The sequence below is a fragment of the Halyomorpha halys genome, unplaced genomic scaffold, assembly GCF_000696795.3.
Source record: "Halyomorpha halys isolate HHAL.00 unplaced genomic scaffold, Hhal_1.1 Scaffold260.1, whole genome shotgun sequence".
NCBI classification, from domain to species: Eukaryota; Metazoa; Arthropoda; class Insecta; order Hemiptera; family Pentatomidae; genus Halyomorpha; species Halyomorpha halys.
Genome location: NW_027112780.1, coordinates 143,074 through 160,197, shown reverse-complemented (window position 1 = coordinate 160,197; position 17,124 = coordinate 143,074). Strand labels below are relative to the sequence as shown.

The 17,124-nt window shown below is 28.8% G+C and overlaps 1 protein-coding gene across 2 annotated transcripts in view; it reads right to left on the bottom strand.

Moving 5' to 3' along the window:
• Positions 1 to 12,266, bottom strand: part of LOC106680408 (C3 and PZP-like alpha-2-macroglobulin domain-containing protein 8) — a 33,922-nt gene extending 21,656 nt beyond the window's left edge. The window contains exon 1 of one of the 2 annotated variants that reach the window (XM_014420106.3): positions 12,160 to 12,266. In XM_014420106.3, the coding sequence (XP_014275592.1) occupies positions 12,160 to 12,169 (10 nt within the window). In that variant the 5' untranslated portion in view covers positions 12,170 to 12,266. Of the gene's footprint in view, positions 1 to 448; positions 594 to 12,159 lie in introns of those variants that run through there. The other variant, XM_014420104.3, reaches the window with a different exon arrangement.
• Between the last annotated feature and the right edge of the window lie 4,858 nt (positions 12,267 to 17,124).

Below are 17,124 nucleotides of genomic sequence, written 5' to 3'. Positions count from 1 at the left end.
TTATTTATGTTGTTCTTTGCTGACCGCACCCCCCGACACACTTCTCCAATCATTAATCTACGGTCAACTATATACACCTCATTATAAAATATATACATATAGTTGACCGTATCACTTAAAATATGAACAAGATGGTCAGGGTTACGGTCGAAAAAGAACCAATAATTTTTAACTATTTAATGTTCCACCCCACTTTGCAGGGCTTTATCATAGTTGTTCAAAGCGATAGGGTAAACAGACTAACCTTTTTTCACCCCAACCCTCACCACCTTCATATTTTAATGAACGTATAGTTTAATAATCATTATTTCATTAAAGAAACACATATTTTTAGTCAACTCTTTACTAAACTCTGTGATTTTAAAGGCAGAGTTTTGGCAAGAAATATAACTATTTTGTATGAAATATAAATTCATATAAAATTCATTTGCTAAATTTTCCATATTACCTTCAAACATCGAGCGCCTGACGCGAAGTTTTATTTCAGTTCTTTGAAAAACTGATGCAATTCTTCCCTTAACAACGTGAATAATGCCTTTTTCTAGTATAGAACAAGCAACATGCATGAAGATGTTCATTGTATATTTAAATTATGAACTTATATTGTAAAGAAAAATAATAAATTTGTAAACAACGGTATCGAAGCACTACACGAAACACAACCACAGTTTACAAATGATGAAAAATGACTGTGGGATAGCTACTATTTACTATAGCTAAAACTTAATAGGGATTAGTTTCGATATTATACAGTAAAGATATAAACAACCTCAAACTATTAAATGTAAACAAAAAATAATGCATTTTATATTAACAATGAAATATAATCTAATTCGAATATTTCTCTTTATGATGACAAGAAAATAGATGACCGTGGATAACATTTATATGAGGGGAAGATGGTTGGGAGTGCGTTGAGAGAAGAACAAATAAGTTTAAAATTTATTTATTAGTGCCAACGTTTCGTCCAGAATTTCTAGGCTTCATCAGGGCTAAGAACAAAAACTAGATAACAAGCAATGAATAATAGGATATATAATGATTAGAAAATAACTAACATCATGGATACATAAATAGTATTAACAGACATGAATAGTTCAAGCGTTATAAGAAGATAAAGGCTGTATGAGAAGAGTAAAATTAATATTAAGTAACAGGAAAGTACAATTAATAAAATATATATCAAAATCTTGATAGTAAATAAATGTACAAAATGAAAATTATTAAAAATAAAGTAATGAAAGAAGTACGAAATAAAACGTATATATAGATAATTAAATATGTAAGTAAAATTACAGAATTAAGGAAATAAAAATATAAAGTTATATAATGCAAAGAAACAAAGAAATACGAATATTTTAATTTAATAATAATTTAAAATTAAGTGGATGAATATATATATTAAATTATTTTTACATAAATGTATAAAACATTTTTATTAAAATACAACGTAAAATTTGTTGATTATAACTGTGGCTTAATAATAAAACTGTTAGTTGTAAATATTTGAATTTTAGAACTTGATAATGGGCAGAAGAGCCCAAAACGTTGGTCGGATGTCAAAATGAATGAAAAAGTAAAAAAAAAAAAGGGTATAATTCCTGAGAAAAAAACTAACAAAATCATAAAAATATCTGCTCAAAGCTGTATCTCAAACTTCGTATGTTTCCTAATTAAAAAAAAAAAAATACTTAAATCGTTATTAAACTGTACTTTTTTTTTCCTTTTATGAACAATGGTTAATTCATAGACGTTATTAAACTAAGGAATTAAAACTCTGAATAATATACCTGCTGAAAAAATTATCTTGATGCGTAAACGGGAAGGATGTTCTGCCTTTTTTTTCGCATAGGAAATAAAAACAATATATATACTTGAGCTTAATTGGTCAGACATATCCACCACTTCCATGGGGAGCAGGGGGAGTCGCGGCTCCCCCCCAGATTTTTGGGACCCAAGAAAATAGTGAACTTATTTGATATATTATTTCTTTCTGGAAACATGCTGTAATTAGTAAGGTAACATTGTTGAGTAGACATCTCCACGGATCACAAGATCACGACCACACCTTCGAAGGGACAAGATATACGTCGATTCTTCGGTAAAAAATGTAAGATTTAATGCGTGCAATTATTCGTCATATACAAATAGGGGGAAAGAATAAAAAATTACCTTTTGTTAGATTCCATTCTTCCTATTAGAACTTACAGTCTGTTACTTTAATAATCTCAGAATGTTTATTGAATATAAATTAAAGAAGGCAACCATCTTAGAAAAGGTGATTAATATTTTTGATAACAATCCCAGAAGGCTGCTGCTCTCATAGCAAATCTCTTCATCACCTCTAATATTTTTGTATTTACTGTGTGTATTCTATGTATATCTTTATGCTCGACATGCCTCACTAATTTTCTTTTAAGGGAACTATTGTTGTGCCAGGATTCGAAGTGACACACCCCTAATGTTCCTTCTACTGTGACGTGCCAGCATCGCTATGGATCACTACCAACTATTGTATCGATGTATTCAAGCCCAATCTCCTCTTGTTTCTTAAAAAAGAGTGTTTATTTACATTTATTTTTAATAAAAAGAGTATTTATTTTTAACAAAAAGAGTATTTATTCATTTTCCGATACTTTCAAGAGGAAAAAAGGGTTGTGAAATAAAATTCGACACGAAACTAACTTCTTTATGTAAACAAACAAATGACAAAAAATAAAAGATATTTATTTAGAATACTGTCGTACTCATATTTAACTTAACCCATTATTGGCCTGTGCGGCGAAAACACAACACACCGAAAAGAAAACAAAAAAAACAGGGGGTGGCAAGAATGAATATGTGGTATATTTCCATCCCCACCCTCTAGGTCATTTAATCAGTCTATAATTTTGGCTTATCCTCTTGTTCTTAGTACACCATAACTCATTTTATTTTAGGTGTTATTACTTGTAGTTTGACTGTTGTACTTTTTATACTAGTAGAAATTCCTGCTACTTGTGATACTGTTTTGAGGAATTCCTGATTTTTTTATAACACCTTAACACTTCAAGGAAATTAGCTACAGCAGTAAGTCAATGTTATTTCTTATAAGTAATCGTTAGAACACTTGATAGATTAACGGCTGCGAAGGGGTACATTTATAACTCTCCAGAAAAACCTTCTTTATATATATATATATTTGTATTTTTGGAAAATGAATTTTCAATGATATTCAATTCCTTTTAACTATAGGGCACATTTGTTTTTCAGCTTTGAAAATGATAAATAAAAGTACCCTCACCTGATGTATCTTATATCCATTGTAGATAGAGGCCCTGGTGCTAGAGTAATAAACTGGGATCATTAATTTATTTTGAGATTATCAAGATGCCAAAGATCTCAAAAAACAAAATATAAAGATGATTATGGGGTAGGTGGAAGTATGATTCTAAACATTTATGAAAAATTTCCGAGGGAGAATAAGGTGAAACATTCCCCGATCCATTTGTGCCGTTAATTATACTACATCATTGCGATTTATAGACTAATTAACATTTGTGGGAGTTGGGATAACAGGCATGATTAGATCTAATCGTGTTGAACAGCGTCCTCTCTCTAATTTGGAAAAACTAATTGGGAAACGTAAAACAACCAATAGGTCATGGATAATGGTTACGTCTTTGCTCTTGGAATGATATTTTCATTGTCACAGTTGTGTTCAAACATTGAAAACGTATTTTCATTACTAAATACTAAAAGGTATTCATTCACTGAGTAGAACATTTCAGTTCCTCAGCCCCAAATGATTAAGCGCTGTAATGAAAGTATGGGTGGAACTAACAGAATGCACTGAAATTAAAAATCGATTTGAGATCCAAAAAATTATACTGGCCTATATTTGCATAGTAACAATTTGTTCCAGTATAAAATAGTTAGTTTCTATTCTACCAAATAAGGGAAAATGCCATTGATCAACAGAAATTGAGTTTGGAAATCACAAAAACCCTCAATAATTTTTAATTACTATTTTTTAAAAATATTCTAACTGTTAATTTTCCTAACGTAAATATGGCTATAAAATAAATCATTAATATTAATTTTCAAATGTTTTTCATATTGCATCATTTGACACGGTATTTTGCCAGTGTTGCGTTTTCGCTGGACACTGAAGTGATATTTGATGTTATTACTTCAAGTTTTTGGGTAAACGGAACTTTTAGATATTCTGATGATGGTTTTGATATTCATGATTTGAATTTTTATCAAAATCCCTTATGAAAAATGTTCTGGCCATTAATGGGTCAATATATCAATGCTGACAGCACATAGGTTGCCGCTAGACAAGAAAGTGAAGGTTAAAAAAAAAAAATACAAAATTATGACACTGATATCAAACCGACACCTCAAAAAACTTCCAATAGTATGATGGTTCATGAACTTACCGTTGTACCGATTCTTGAAAAGTTTCAAAATTGCAGTAAATGTACACTGGTTCGAAGTGGATAAAATTTTTAAGGGGATGAAGAAACGCGCTATGTCCACAAACTATTTATAAAAGACAAGTTGGCGGAGTGTTAGGGAAAGGAAGACATTGACCTGACTGAGTCCGCAGGGAATGGAATGCAACAGACCATCACCTCCACTGCCGAGAATGTCTCTCTTCTCCAGGAATCCTATTTCATTTTATTCCAGGGAAAGAAATCCTAATCCAAACAAAATTAGAAATACTGAATGGAAGTGCAAAAATAACATCTAAATGAGAACTTCCAACCTACTAGGCAAGCCTTAATATCAAAATTAAAATTATAAAACAGCATCGCAAAGAGAATAGAAAATCAGATTAAAATGGTACAAAACCCAAGCTAAATTCTAAGACAGGCCACTTTAGATTCGCAACGACCATATATGTACAACTTTTTGCTGTGGTTTCATCTATATAAATAAAAGGGAATGGTCTAATATTTGTCCACAATAAACTTTTGAATTACTGGACCGATTTACGCGTTTTTTTTTGCAAAGTCTTCCCTTTCCCTATGGGAAGGTTTAAAGATTGTGAAAATACCTAATTCTCAAAGTAATAGCGGAGCATTGCCGAGTCAGCTAGTATTTAATATTAAAAATTTTTCTTTCACTTATTTTCGTTTATTAGTCTTGCTGTTTCAAAGCACATTTCAACCGCGATTACTCCTAAAAAATAATATATATACCCTCGAGTATTATTTTTTATTCTATTTTCAAAAAGTGTAAGAATATTTAAATATTCGTAAGAATAATTCAAATATTTCATTCAACTAAAACATGATATAGAGTCAGCTGATCGATGGGCTATCGACTATCTCCAAATTTACGACTAGTTGGTGGTGGAATAGAACATAACTTTCCGAAAATGAGCTCTAGGTACCTTCATAGTTACCAAATCTTTTGCGTTTACTTTTTTTTTTTTACTTTATTTAGAGCTATGAGTCAGATTTCTTCAACCGTTACGATAATAATGGGCGTGTAAAAAAGAACAAGGTCAAGAATGATCTGAACATGTGGAGCATGCCTCTGGATCTTAAACATTGCACCACTGCGTCGGTGGTGGCAAACTGCCATTTTTGCGCAAAAACCTCTAAATTGTATAAATTTTCTGCAACTCTTATGAATTTCTACGTTATTCAGGGTGCTGAATTAAATGGAATGTTTTTAAAATAATATTTTCAAGTTTAATAATATAAATCTTACTTTTTCCATTATTAAAATTATTTTTCCGATGAATAAAATGTTATTCTGAATCATAACGGTTAATTTGATTACTGTCATCACCTTATTTTGATTACACCTTCCGACAAAGCACCTGACTTCATTTGTCTCAATAAGTCAATGAAACTTACACAAAAGTTGCTCCAATATGGGAAAATAGTCTCATCACAAAGCTCATTTTTTCCGGTACTAAATTGGAATTGGCCAGTGAAATTTAGAAACAAATCTACTTCTGAAAGACTACAATATGTACACTAACTTTCGTTGGTATTTACTTGGCCGAAATATTTTTTGTTGGATAGCAAAAAAAAAAATAACAACAACCAGTAAAAACTCACTTTTTCCCAATGCGGAAATAACGTCTGTAAGATTAGGTCTAAATATTGCTTGGTGGGAGAAGCAATCACGGTGAATTGGTTTGTAGTGTCTATCAAGATGATTAGACACATTCGTTTGGAGGTTTTTTCACCATTTCACCCGCTCTGCGCAACCAATGTAGGTGAAAAACTCTTTTTTCTGATAAGTAAATATTAAATACAAGTATACTAAAATAACTAGCACAAGTTTCTCCAAAAACTTATTGTTTGTATGAATTTATAGATACTTGTAGGTGGAATTTTAATGATTAAAAATTATCTGAGCGACAACCTAACCGTATTCCGAGTAGCCTTAACTCCCTGACACAGGCTATTATGTATTTGATTCAACGGACGTGAGCTATTATTCAATTCTGTCGGCAATCCTTCAAACTCTACTTCATTTTATTCATTAATTTACACCGCTATTCCGTGACATTTGACAGTTGTAATTGGAAAACGGTCGGTCCAGCAAGGGCAAATAAACAAAACTGTCATTAAATGCAACCGCATAAAGCAAATTAAATATTTCAATTTATTTACATAGTTAAATGCGCAATTAATATACATGCGATAGTAAGAAGAAATGGTAAATCCTCTGTTAATTTCTTCAACCAAGACCAAATTTGTTTTAACTAATTAAATGAATTGTGATTCGTCAGATATGTACTTTACTATTAATTATAGAGGTTGATGACTTGTACGAGGAGAACATGGTTGGGGGTGCGGTCAAAATGAAACACAAATAAGTTGATGTAACTTATTTAATCGTGCCAACGTTTCGGCTAGAGTTTCTAGCCTTCTTCAGGGCTAAGAACAGACTAGATAACAACCAATGAGTAGAAAAAAGAAAATATAAACTGAATGACATAAAGTGAATAATTTTACAGAATGGAATTAATAAAATGAAGTGATGAGAAAAGTGGAAAATAAAATGTATACATAAGTAATTGAATAAATAGGTAAAATAACATCATTAAGGAAATAAAATAAAAATGAAGTTATATAATGCAAAGAAGTATCAATATATTAGTTATTAAAAATTGAAATATGGAAAAAAAAAAAGAAAATTGAGAGAAAGAAAATATATTTAACCATAATATATGTACTTTACTAATATATAATATAATATAATGTACCAAAATATATGTACTTTACTATTGTTTAGTTTTAATTTGTCTTGTGTATAGCGAACAAGAAATCGGAACTTTTTATATTAGAAATAACGACATGAGTTAGTGGAAAGAACTAACTTTTGATAAATGAATTAATTCTTTTGGTTCAATTGTTTCAACACGGCTCAACAATTGTTTTTTTAATCTCACGGTGGATTTCCATCGATGGACCAGATAATGGATTGAGATCAGGACAACAATGAAGAGTGTCTCAATCACTCTCTCAGATAGTTAATTTTCTTCATCAAGTTTCCATCTAGTAATGTTCATATTATTTTACTACAACGTAGAAAAGAATTTGAAGATGAGTTTAGGTTTGTTCGAAAAAAACTCAATCGAATGAATGCTAATTTTTTTTTCATGTGAGAAAATCCAAATCTATTCAAAAAAATTTAAAAAAATATTTTTTAAAACTCATAGAATATCAAAACTCACAGGAACATATGCAAGTAACACAATACACCTTCAAACAAAATTCTAATATATTATAGCAAGGTACATAATAATAAATTGTGTTAGTAGGTTTATGATTTTTGTTCCTAAAAGAAAAGATTCACTCTAAACTGATGAAGCGATTTCCTCAGGAATGAATTATTCAAGTTCGACCATTGTACTCACAAACAAAAGTAAAGAAGAAGATAATGGTAGGAATCATCATTGTAAGGATTAGTTTAAAACATTTAGTAGTAAATAACTCTTTTGTATATACTTGTAAAGACTTTTTATTTTTGTCTATTAACGACGCTCTGTGCGCTGTTTCAATTCTGAAGACAGTTTAAAGACAAAGTTTTTAATCATTAATTTCATTAACTTAGTTATAAACAGTAAAATAATAATGATTTTTCATCATTGTTATCAATAATTGAATTTACATAATGTTTATTTACTATCGTAAATATGTGTAAAACAAAATCCAACAAAATGAAGTGTTGTAACTCCGAACAGTGATCGCCAAAGAAACTTAAGCAAATGATCTAATAATTTAAATACCGATCGCTAAAAAGGAATAGTAGTTTAAAAATAACATATTACTAATTGTTATACTATCTCTAAACTCTGCGCACACAGGCACCAATTGTTTTGAATTGTAAATGAGTCATTCTTAAAGATAAATATTTACAAAGCAAAACGTAATCAACCTTGAACTTTCTAAAAATTCATAATTGATCAATTAATTTATAATTATGACGCTTATAAATTGTTATAAATATCTGAGTCAGAAACAACAGTAGTAGAGAGATAAAGCAATATGAAATTCCTGGCTATTCGTCAAACCATAATTTATGAAAACTTGAAACGTATTCACGTTAAAAAAAGAAAAAAAGTTTGGAAATAATTTTATTCCTGGTTTTCCAAGCCTTGGAAATAAATATAAATATTTATTAATAAGAGAACAATATCAACATTGTCTCAACCTTCTTTATTAAAACATATTACAAGTCCAATGTTTTGGCCATCACCAAGAACAATCTAATAAAATAACAGCTTAAATTATAACTTATTATTAACAGTATCAAAACATTATAAATTATAATTTGCATACCTTAGCTTTAGTATCACAGCGTCACATTGATTTATAAAACTTTGCAGGCTATTTTGCCCAAGTCAATTAAACACACTAAAAAACTTGCACCATTCTATCTTTTAATTTACCTGTATTTGTCACTATAACATTTAATAATAAATTATATTTTTCAAAATTGTTATATTTTACATCGTTAACTTATTATAACAATATAACCTATCTCATTTTATTTCACACTACATTTTTGTCTATTTTGTTATTAAAAATCCTATAAAATTTAGCTACAAATAATCATCAAAAATTCAACAATATTCATCATAAATTAATTCTACATAAGATCTCAGCATAAAGTTTTTTTTTTCAATAAGGTTGCATGAAATAATGACCGATTCATTTATTGTCCCTCGAAAAAGCAATCGTTTTCAATAATGATTTTCAGTGAGATATTATTTAAGAATGAATTAAATAAATAACATAAAATTCAGTAAAGTTTGAAAAGTTACAGACAAAATTGAATTCTATATGATCTTATTTTCATTTAAATAGATCCATAAAAAATGTTACATATTTTGTTTATTGAACTATTATTATTATTTCAGTAATAAATCGAGTTATAAAGTAGTTTAATTAAGTGAAGAATCCCAAAAGCAATGAGATATTCACAAATAAGTGAATAATGAGATTATTTGTAAAAATTTTATATGTTAGGAAATCAACAATCTTTAATGATTCGAAGTAAATCCATTTTCATTACTACAAATTTCTATAGATGTCACTTACAAAAAAATACTATGGATTCTCGCTAATCGGACCATTCTATAATCCGAATAGTCAGATGAAAAAATAATAATCAAAATTGAAGCTTTGATTTCATGTATGTAGCATATATATAAATACATTCAATAAAACTGTATTATCAACAACTTACGAGCTGAAGCTTAAATAATCTAGTTAAAAATATAAATTATTTTTATTTTGGAATAAAAATCCAAGCTAAATATAAATTTATCTTCAGTGTAAAACTGTATGGTTAATACAATGATAGTTCACGCTATTGAAAAAAAAAATTAACTAGAAAATACATTTGTATGTACCAACAAAAAGGTTTACAAGACTCTACCACCTCGGGTATTTGTTGTTATTTATCAAGCGACCTTCACTGTAACTCCATTTATGCGCTAATCCCGACTTGCTTTGCAATAAATAAATAATAAACTTTAAACAAAACTATTCGTGATCATTTTCCGTCGCATTGTTCCTGCAGTCATTAAGGATTCTTTCCGAATGCTTGGCTAGTTCCGTTTCCGGATCGCATGCCGACTAAATTATTTTGTATGTGTGTCAGGATGGTGGAGAACTGAAACAAGTTCCGTATTGCCCAGAGGCGATTGTTTCAGCAGTAACCTTATATTCACCAACACGAATGGAATATAGTCATATTTTATATTATAGTATAAGATATAATTACAGTTATAGTACACAGTTGAGGTACATAATTTCTAAAAAAAAATTTAACAAATAAGTAATTTATTAAAATTAAAACTTACTGTTATATTAAAATTGAGTACATAAAATAAAAATAGCAACTACTGGGAAAAATTATGAACAAATCGGAATTAAATGATGAAATATACTAATTAATTTAAAACGCAATTTTAACAAACCTATTTCAGTTGAAAATATGAATTAGCTAGACTAGGCACAAATAATGAAATAAACTAAACTAAAATAAAACTTAATAAAAATATAAAAATATTTTGTTATAAGACCAAATATCTGGTTGTATCACATAAACACAATTAGTAGTATTGGTAATTCCAAAATTATTAATTAAATAGTACTTTAATCTTGAAGAGTAAAGAAGTCCCAATAAATGATTATCAGTTTTGAAATAAACTTAAACTTTTACTTAAGTCATACGACTTAAACTATGCAACAAATAGAATTTTTCAAAACCGTTATTAAAAATAGAAAATGCATTTTAACAAATTCGAACAAAAGGCATTTTAGAAACATAATCCCTATTTAACTCCGATCTTACATTCATAAAGAAGGAATTAAAAACTTATTCATTGGAAGAATTTTACGAAAGAAAAATGAGCAAACAATTACTTCTTTTTATATAAAGGCAACCAATTTGTACTATCGATGTTTAATTCTATTCTATGCAACCAGTAAAAAAATAACAAAAAATAAATTTTTCTTACTATTATTCATTTTATTTTTATTGAAATAAGATGGAAAAACTAGTATCCCACCTGATTAGGATTAAATCTATCGATTGTTGCTCATATATCGATTTTTAAGATATTTAGGTTAATTGAGCATTAAACAAAGTACGGTATCCGTGCTCCCGTTCCAAAAATATTGATTTAAGTCCTTCATGAAAATTGGAAAATTTGAAAGAAAAAAAATTATGATTTGCTTTCATCAATGGTTCATATTAAAACTGCATGTTTACTCACTATAGGCATAAATTGATATAACAGCATTAAATTAAAAGTATTGTAATAATTCAATAATAAAGAGTACTACTCTTGACTTTCCAAATTAACATTAAAATTTTACACGATAAAATAGGTCGTGTTTTTTTTTTTATTTGTACACTTGAAAAATCATTGTTTTGAATGATTTTGTAACTGTCATCAGTGAACGAGGGAACAGTTTCTTGCATCAAAATTAACGACGCATGAATATATATTGTACAATAAAAACTTAATGTATCACTATTTTATTACATGTCGATGACATGATGATCTATTAAGTAAAAAATGCCAGTGAAAACGACTAGCCGGTCTTATTAAGGTCACTCGATACCGGTGAGATCACCCTGTAGGCGTAACCAGGTTACAGCTCCAGCCAGTATTCCTCTATCACTACTTAAACATTATTGATAATGTTTTAATTTATGCTTAGTAATTAATAAACATTGTTATTAACATAATTATGGGAGTAGCATTTATCTCGAAGTATTCAATTCCCCGTTAGGATGTAATGCACTCAGGAAGGGAATACTTTCCATTCTTATCAATCGAAAACAAGTTAGCCTATCAATTTCACTATTATAACAACATTTGAAAATGTCAACAAAAATTCCAATCCAGAAAGTGCGATTATTTAAAAAAAAAAAAAAAGTAGCGTATCGTTGAGAATTCATTGGTGCGGTGAGCAGGAAGAGAGGCTTGGGTTGTCACGCTTGAAAACACCTCAAGAAGTGCGAAACGGAACAATACATCCTCTTCTGTTAGAATGTCACACTTTTTTTACAGCAAAATTATTTTATGCTACAATTTAATTTAAATATTACAAACGGTGATTTGAATGTAATTAAATTATGTTATGATGACATTTAACTTATGCTATAGCGAAATCTACTTACTGATAGTCATCTTGACGGTCTGGTAGTCGAGCCGGCACTGGTCTGAAGAAGAGCGTTTGCGCAATGCTCCCCACTCACTTCATAATAGTGCTGATACCACCGCTCAGGCATCCTCCAGCTTTCCAAAACCGCTACCCATTCAAGTATAATACTGTTATAAACAAATTTATAAATACAAATGAGATAATAGAATTATTGTTACTTGTATTAATGTATGTATATCTATTCACGGTTCTCTTCCATCAACTTTTCAAAGTTGGCGGCCATGAAGCTTTCAATTGATTGTGACGATAAAGCTTAACGAACCCATATCTTCATATACCTCCTGCATTATTTGTGTCCCTTCATATACTGAACCTTATCAAAACTTAAATATACTTGATCAAACTACACAAACCTTCCCATCTTCGAACGTGTCAGTGCTGGTCAAGGGCATAAACAGCAGGTGGCATGGCAGAAAAAGCCTCGGGCCTCCGCTCGAGCGGCTCGTATTCAAGACAGACATGATTTCGTCCAATATTAGTACAAGAGCCTGAGAGGAGAAAAAAATCAGTTATTTCACCCCAATTTTGTTGTTACTTTAATGAAAGCTATGCTAAGTCAAAATTGATGAGTCTGCCAAGTATAGTAGAGATAAAAAATGGCAACAGTTTCAAGACGTTAAAAAAAAAAAAATTGAGTTCCATGTCATTAAAACTACTACCACACTAGAAAAAATTTTAAGAAGAGTAAATTTGCTAAAATATGAGCCCTAGTAGAGCTATTTAAGTTCAATAGTTTGCGAGATATATCTTTTTAAAAAGCAACATTTCTTGAAATATGTACCAAAAAATCATTTGTTAGTAAATTTATTTTGAGAAAGCTATATCTCAAAAACCATTCGACGTATAGATTTTCATTAGCACTAAAATTAGAGCTAGTTTAATGTACTATAAAGTAGTTTATGATGTTTATCTTCGTAAGAGTAGTCATTTTCATGATATTCAAGAAAATAAATTCACAAAATATTTAAATTTGCTAAAATGTGAGCTATTTACGTTCAAGTGTTTCGGAGATATATTTAAAAAAATAAAAACTTTTCATAAAAAAATATACTTAAATATCAGTGAATTTATTTTTTATTATTTATTTTGGACGTATAGATGTCTGTCTATTAGCGCTCAAGTTAAAGCAAGTTTAATTTGCTATAAAGTAGTTAATAATGTTTACTTTTGTGGGAGCAGTAGGTTTTGATATATATTTTATGATATTTGCCAACATAAAATTAAAAAATGTTGATTTCTAATTGTTTGGACAAAATCTTTGATATATGAAAAAATATATCTGAGGAACTATTAGATGTACAGTGTATCAGCCAGCACACAAATTTAAGTTTTTGTCCAATAATGTAGTTTATAACGTTTATCATCGTAGGAGTAACTAGTAATTTAGTACTTGACTAAATAAATTCGCAAAATGTTCATGTCTAGTTGTACATACAAAATTTTTGATTTATGAAAAAATATATCTCAAGAATTATCAGACGTACAGATGTCAGCCAGTATTTAAATAAAAGCTAGGTTAATGCAGTCTATGACATTTATCATTGTAGGAGTTTTCATGATATTTGCTGAAATAAATTGATTTCTAGTTGCTTGGACAAAATTTTATATGAAAATATCATAAAAACTACTATGCTTAAGAAGATAAACGTTGTAAATTACTTTATAGTCTAATGGTTCCTTTGAGATATTTTTTGATAAATCAAAAGTTTTATCCGAACAACTAGGCATCAACATTTTGTGAATTAATTTTGTCAAATATTATAAAATCTACTACTCTTACGTAGATAAAACTCATAAACTAATTTATTGTAAATTCAACCAGCTTTAATTTGAGTGCTAGCACATATCTGTTCGTTTAATGGTTCCAGAGATATATTTTTTCATAAATCAGAAACTTTGTTTAGACAACAAGAAATCAACATTTGTGAATTAATTTTGGCAAATATCAAGAAAACTCTTGCTCCGATGAAGAACATCATATACTACTTTATAGTAAATTGAACTAGTTTTAACATGAGTGAACTACTGATTTTCCGTTATTTTATTATGAAATATTGTTTTTAAAAAAAATATATTCTGGGAACCACTGACGTAAACACCTCTATTAGGGCTCATATTTCACAATATCTACTCTCTGAATTATTACTCTCACATTTATTTACTTTAAATAATGTTCTAAGGTTTTCTAGCGTTCTACGTAGTTTTAATGATATCGAGCTCTGACTGAAAAATTAATTTTTGTTAACGTTTTGAAACAGCTGCCATTTTTTATTTCCCCTAACTATATTTGGTAGACTCATCAATTTCAGCTACTAATTATACATATTTTTCAAGCAATAAAAATTGGGGTGAACCAACTGACTTTTTTTCCACTGGGGTCTTGTACTATATGGACAAAATGCACTATTTGGTACAATTTCGCCCGTTCCGTCAAAAATGAAAAAAAAAAGTTTTCTTCGTTAAATAAAAAAAACAAAAAAAAAAACAGCATTTTTTAGTGTTAATTAATTCACTGGATAGTCCTATGGCAAGCACCAAAATTACAATTTATATGTAGTAAACATATAAACAACAAGAAAAACATAGTAGGATAATATAGAATCCTTATATTTATTTTTGGTATTATTAAAGTTCATAATAAACATTTTCAATGTCTTCGTTCTTTAAGATTCAGCATGCGAGATCGAGGCTTAAATTTGGAAATACTTGTGCGTTCTCTTCCATCCCAAGGTAAATTCCACGTTGTTATAGTTTTTCTTGATAAAAAAATCAGGAAACATATGAAAAATACAGATTAAAATAACTGCAGACACATAAATAACAATATGAAAAAGAATAGAGACAAATCCACAAAGCAAACTGAAGTAACGGACTTAGTAAAGATAGAAATGATAAGAACAATGGAGTCTTTCTTGTACCTTTCCTTTATTGTTTTTTTTCTGTTCAATTCAAGTTTCGGTATCGGAAATTTCGATACTTTCCATTCAATACCATCAAAGTATCAACACTTCAGTTTAAGTATAGTATCGGAAGGAGTACTCATGCTTTGCTGATATAGAAGCATCCCCAACCTAAGGCAAAGGTTACATTCTTAAGGTATGTTGGCGGGGTTTACAGATGTTAAGTTTGAATAAATAAAGGAGAAAAAAAGGAAAAATAGTGACGTCTCGATTCGAACGGGAACATCCAAAACTGCCTGATTTCACAATTGCATAACGAATTCGTATTATAATATATAAAGCATTAATGTTGTTATCTTTTGTTAATCAGTTATATTCTTGGCAGGAACATAATTTATACTTGTATTCTCACCTCGAGGAACCTTAAAATACGAATTTTTAACGAAAAAGAAAAATAGGAATTTTTTGTTAATAATTTTCGCCTTTGCTAATCTTTAGATTTATTTTCGAAAATTACAAAAATTGGTATAGCTTCAACACAATCCCTCCAATCTACTCAAAACTAATAAGAAAAAATCATTTGACACTCTACATGCGTCCTTGTAAGTTGTTAAAAATTAACCAATAAAATTGGTGCCAGTTGTTAGTTGGGGGTTTATTCACCAACTGGCGCTAATTTTGGAACGTTTGTTCACACCAAACTCCTAATATTTAAAAAGGTTGACATGCCAATAACTGGTGCACTTACCCTAAAATTGAATTTTTGCTTTGAATTAAAGAAAAAAATATTATTTTACAATTATTCGCTCATATGAATTAGATAAACTATACATACAATAATACAAAATATACAACTATACTCTTAGGCCATTTTCAAGGAGATAACCAACAAAATTGTTTTCAAATTATTATTATATTACCTCCTCACACAATACTTGTGTTTTTGAACATACCTTAATCATTGATGTCATAATTCATTAAATTGTCTTTTTTGCAAGCTAATTGCCCATGTTTTATCTTTAAAAACAAAATTTATAGTTGTTCGGACAAAATTTCATGTACAAAATTTATAATCATATGCAAAAATTATAAAAACTACTGCCTCTACAAAGTTAAACTACTCTACAGTAGGGATGGAATATCGAAAGAAAAATATCGATATCGGTATCTATATCGATATCGGATAGCAATATCGATATCTGTGTTATATCGGAACTAAAATATCGATATTTTAAAATATCGAAATATCGATATCGAAAATTTAACGAATTAAAGTAATAATAATTACAAAATGATATAGCAAGACACAGGAAGACTTATTTTATGTCATACCTAATCAAAATACATAAGAAACTCTTAATAACAAAGCAACACCACGACAACCATATCATAAACAGAAAAAATATAAACTAAAATATAATTGTTTTATTGAAGAAAATTTAATAATAGGAAATTTTAAAAAATCTCTATGTATTATTTCAGTCATTTTCAATAAATTATCGATATTTAGATAAAATAATATCGGAATATTATTGCTTAAATTCAATATTGATATTATAATAATACAAAATATTGAAATAAATATGTATTTATCAAAATAAAATATCGATATTCCATTTTTAACTATTCTATACAATTTTCTTGCTTTTTAAAAAAATTATCGATAATTATAATAATATCGGAATATTGTTACTAATATTCCATATCGATATTACAACAGTGTAAAATATCGAAATAAATATGTAATTATCAAAATAAAATATCGATATTCCTATTTTAAAATCCCTATATGTTATTTTAGTCATTTTCAACAAAATATCAATATTTCTATAAAATAATATCGGAATATTGTTGCTTATATTCCATATCGATATTACAACAATGTAAAATTTCGAAATAAGTACGTAATATCAAAATAAAATATCGGATAATATTAATAAATATAAGAACAATATTCCAATATTACTTTATAGAAATATCGATATTTTGTTTAAAATGATTAAAATATTATATAGAGATTT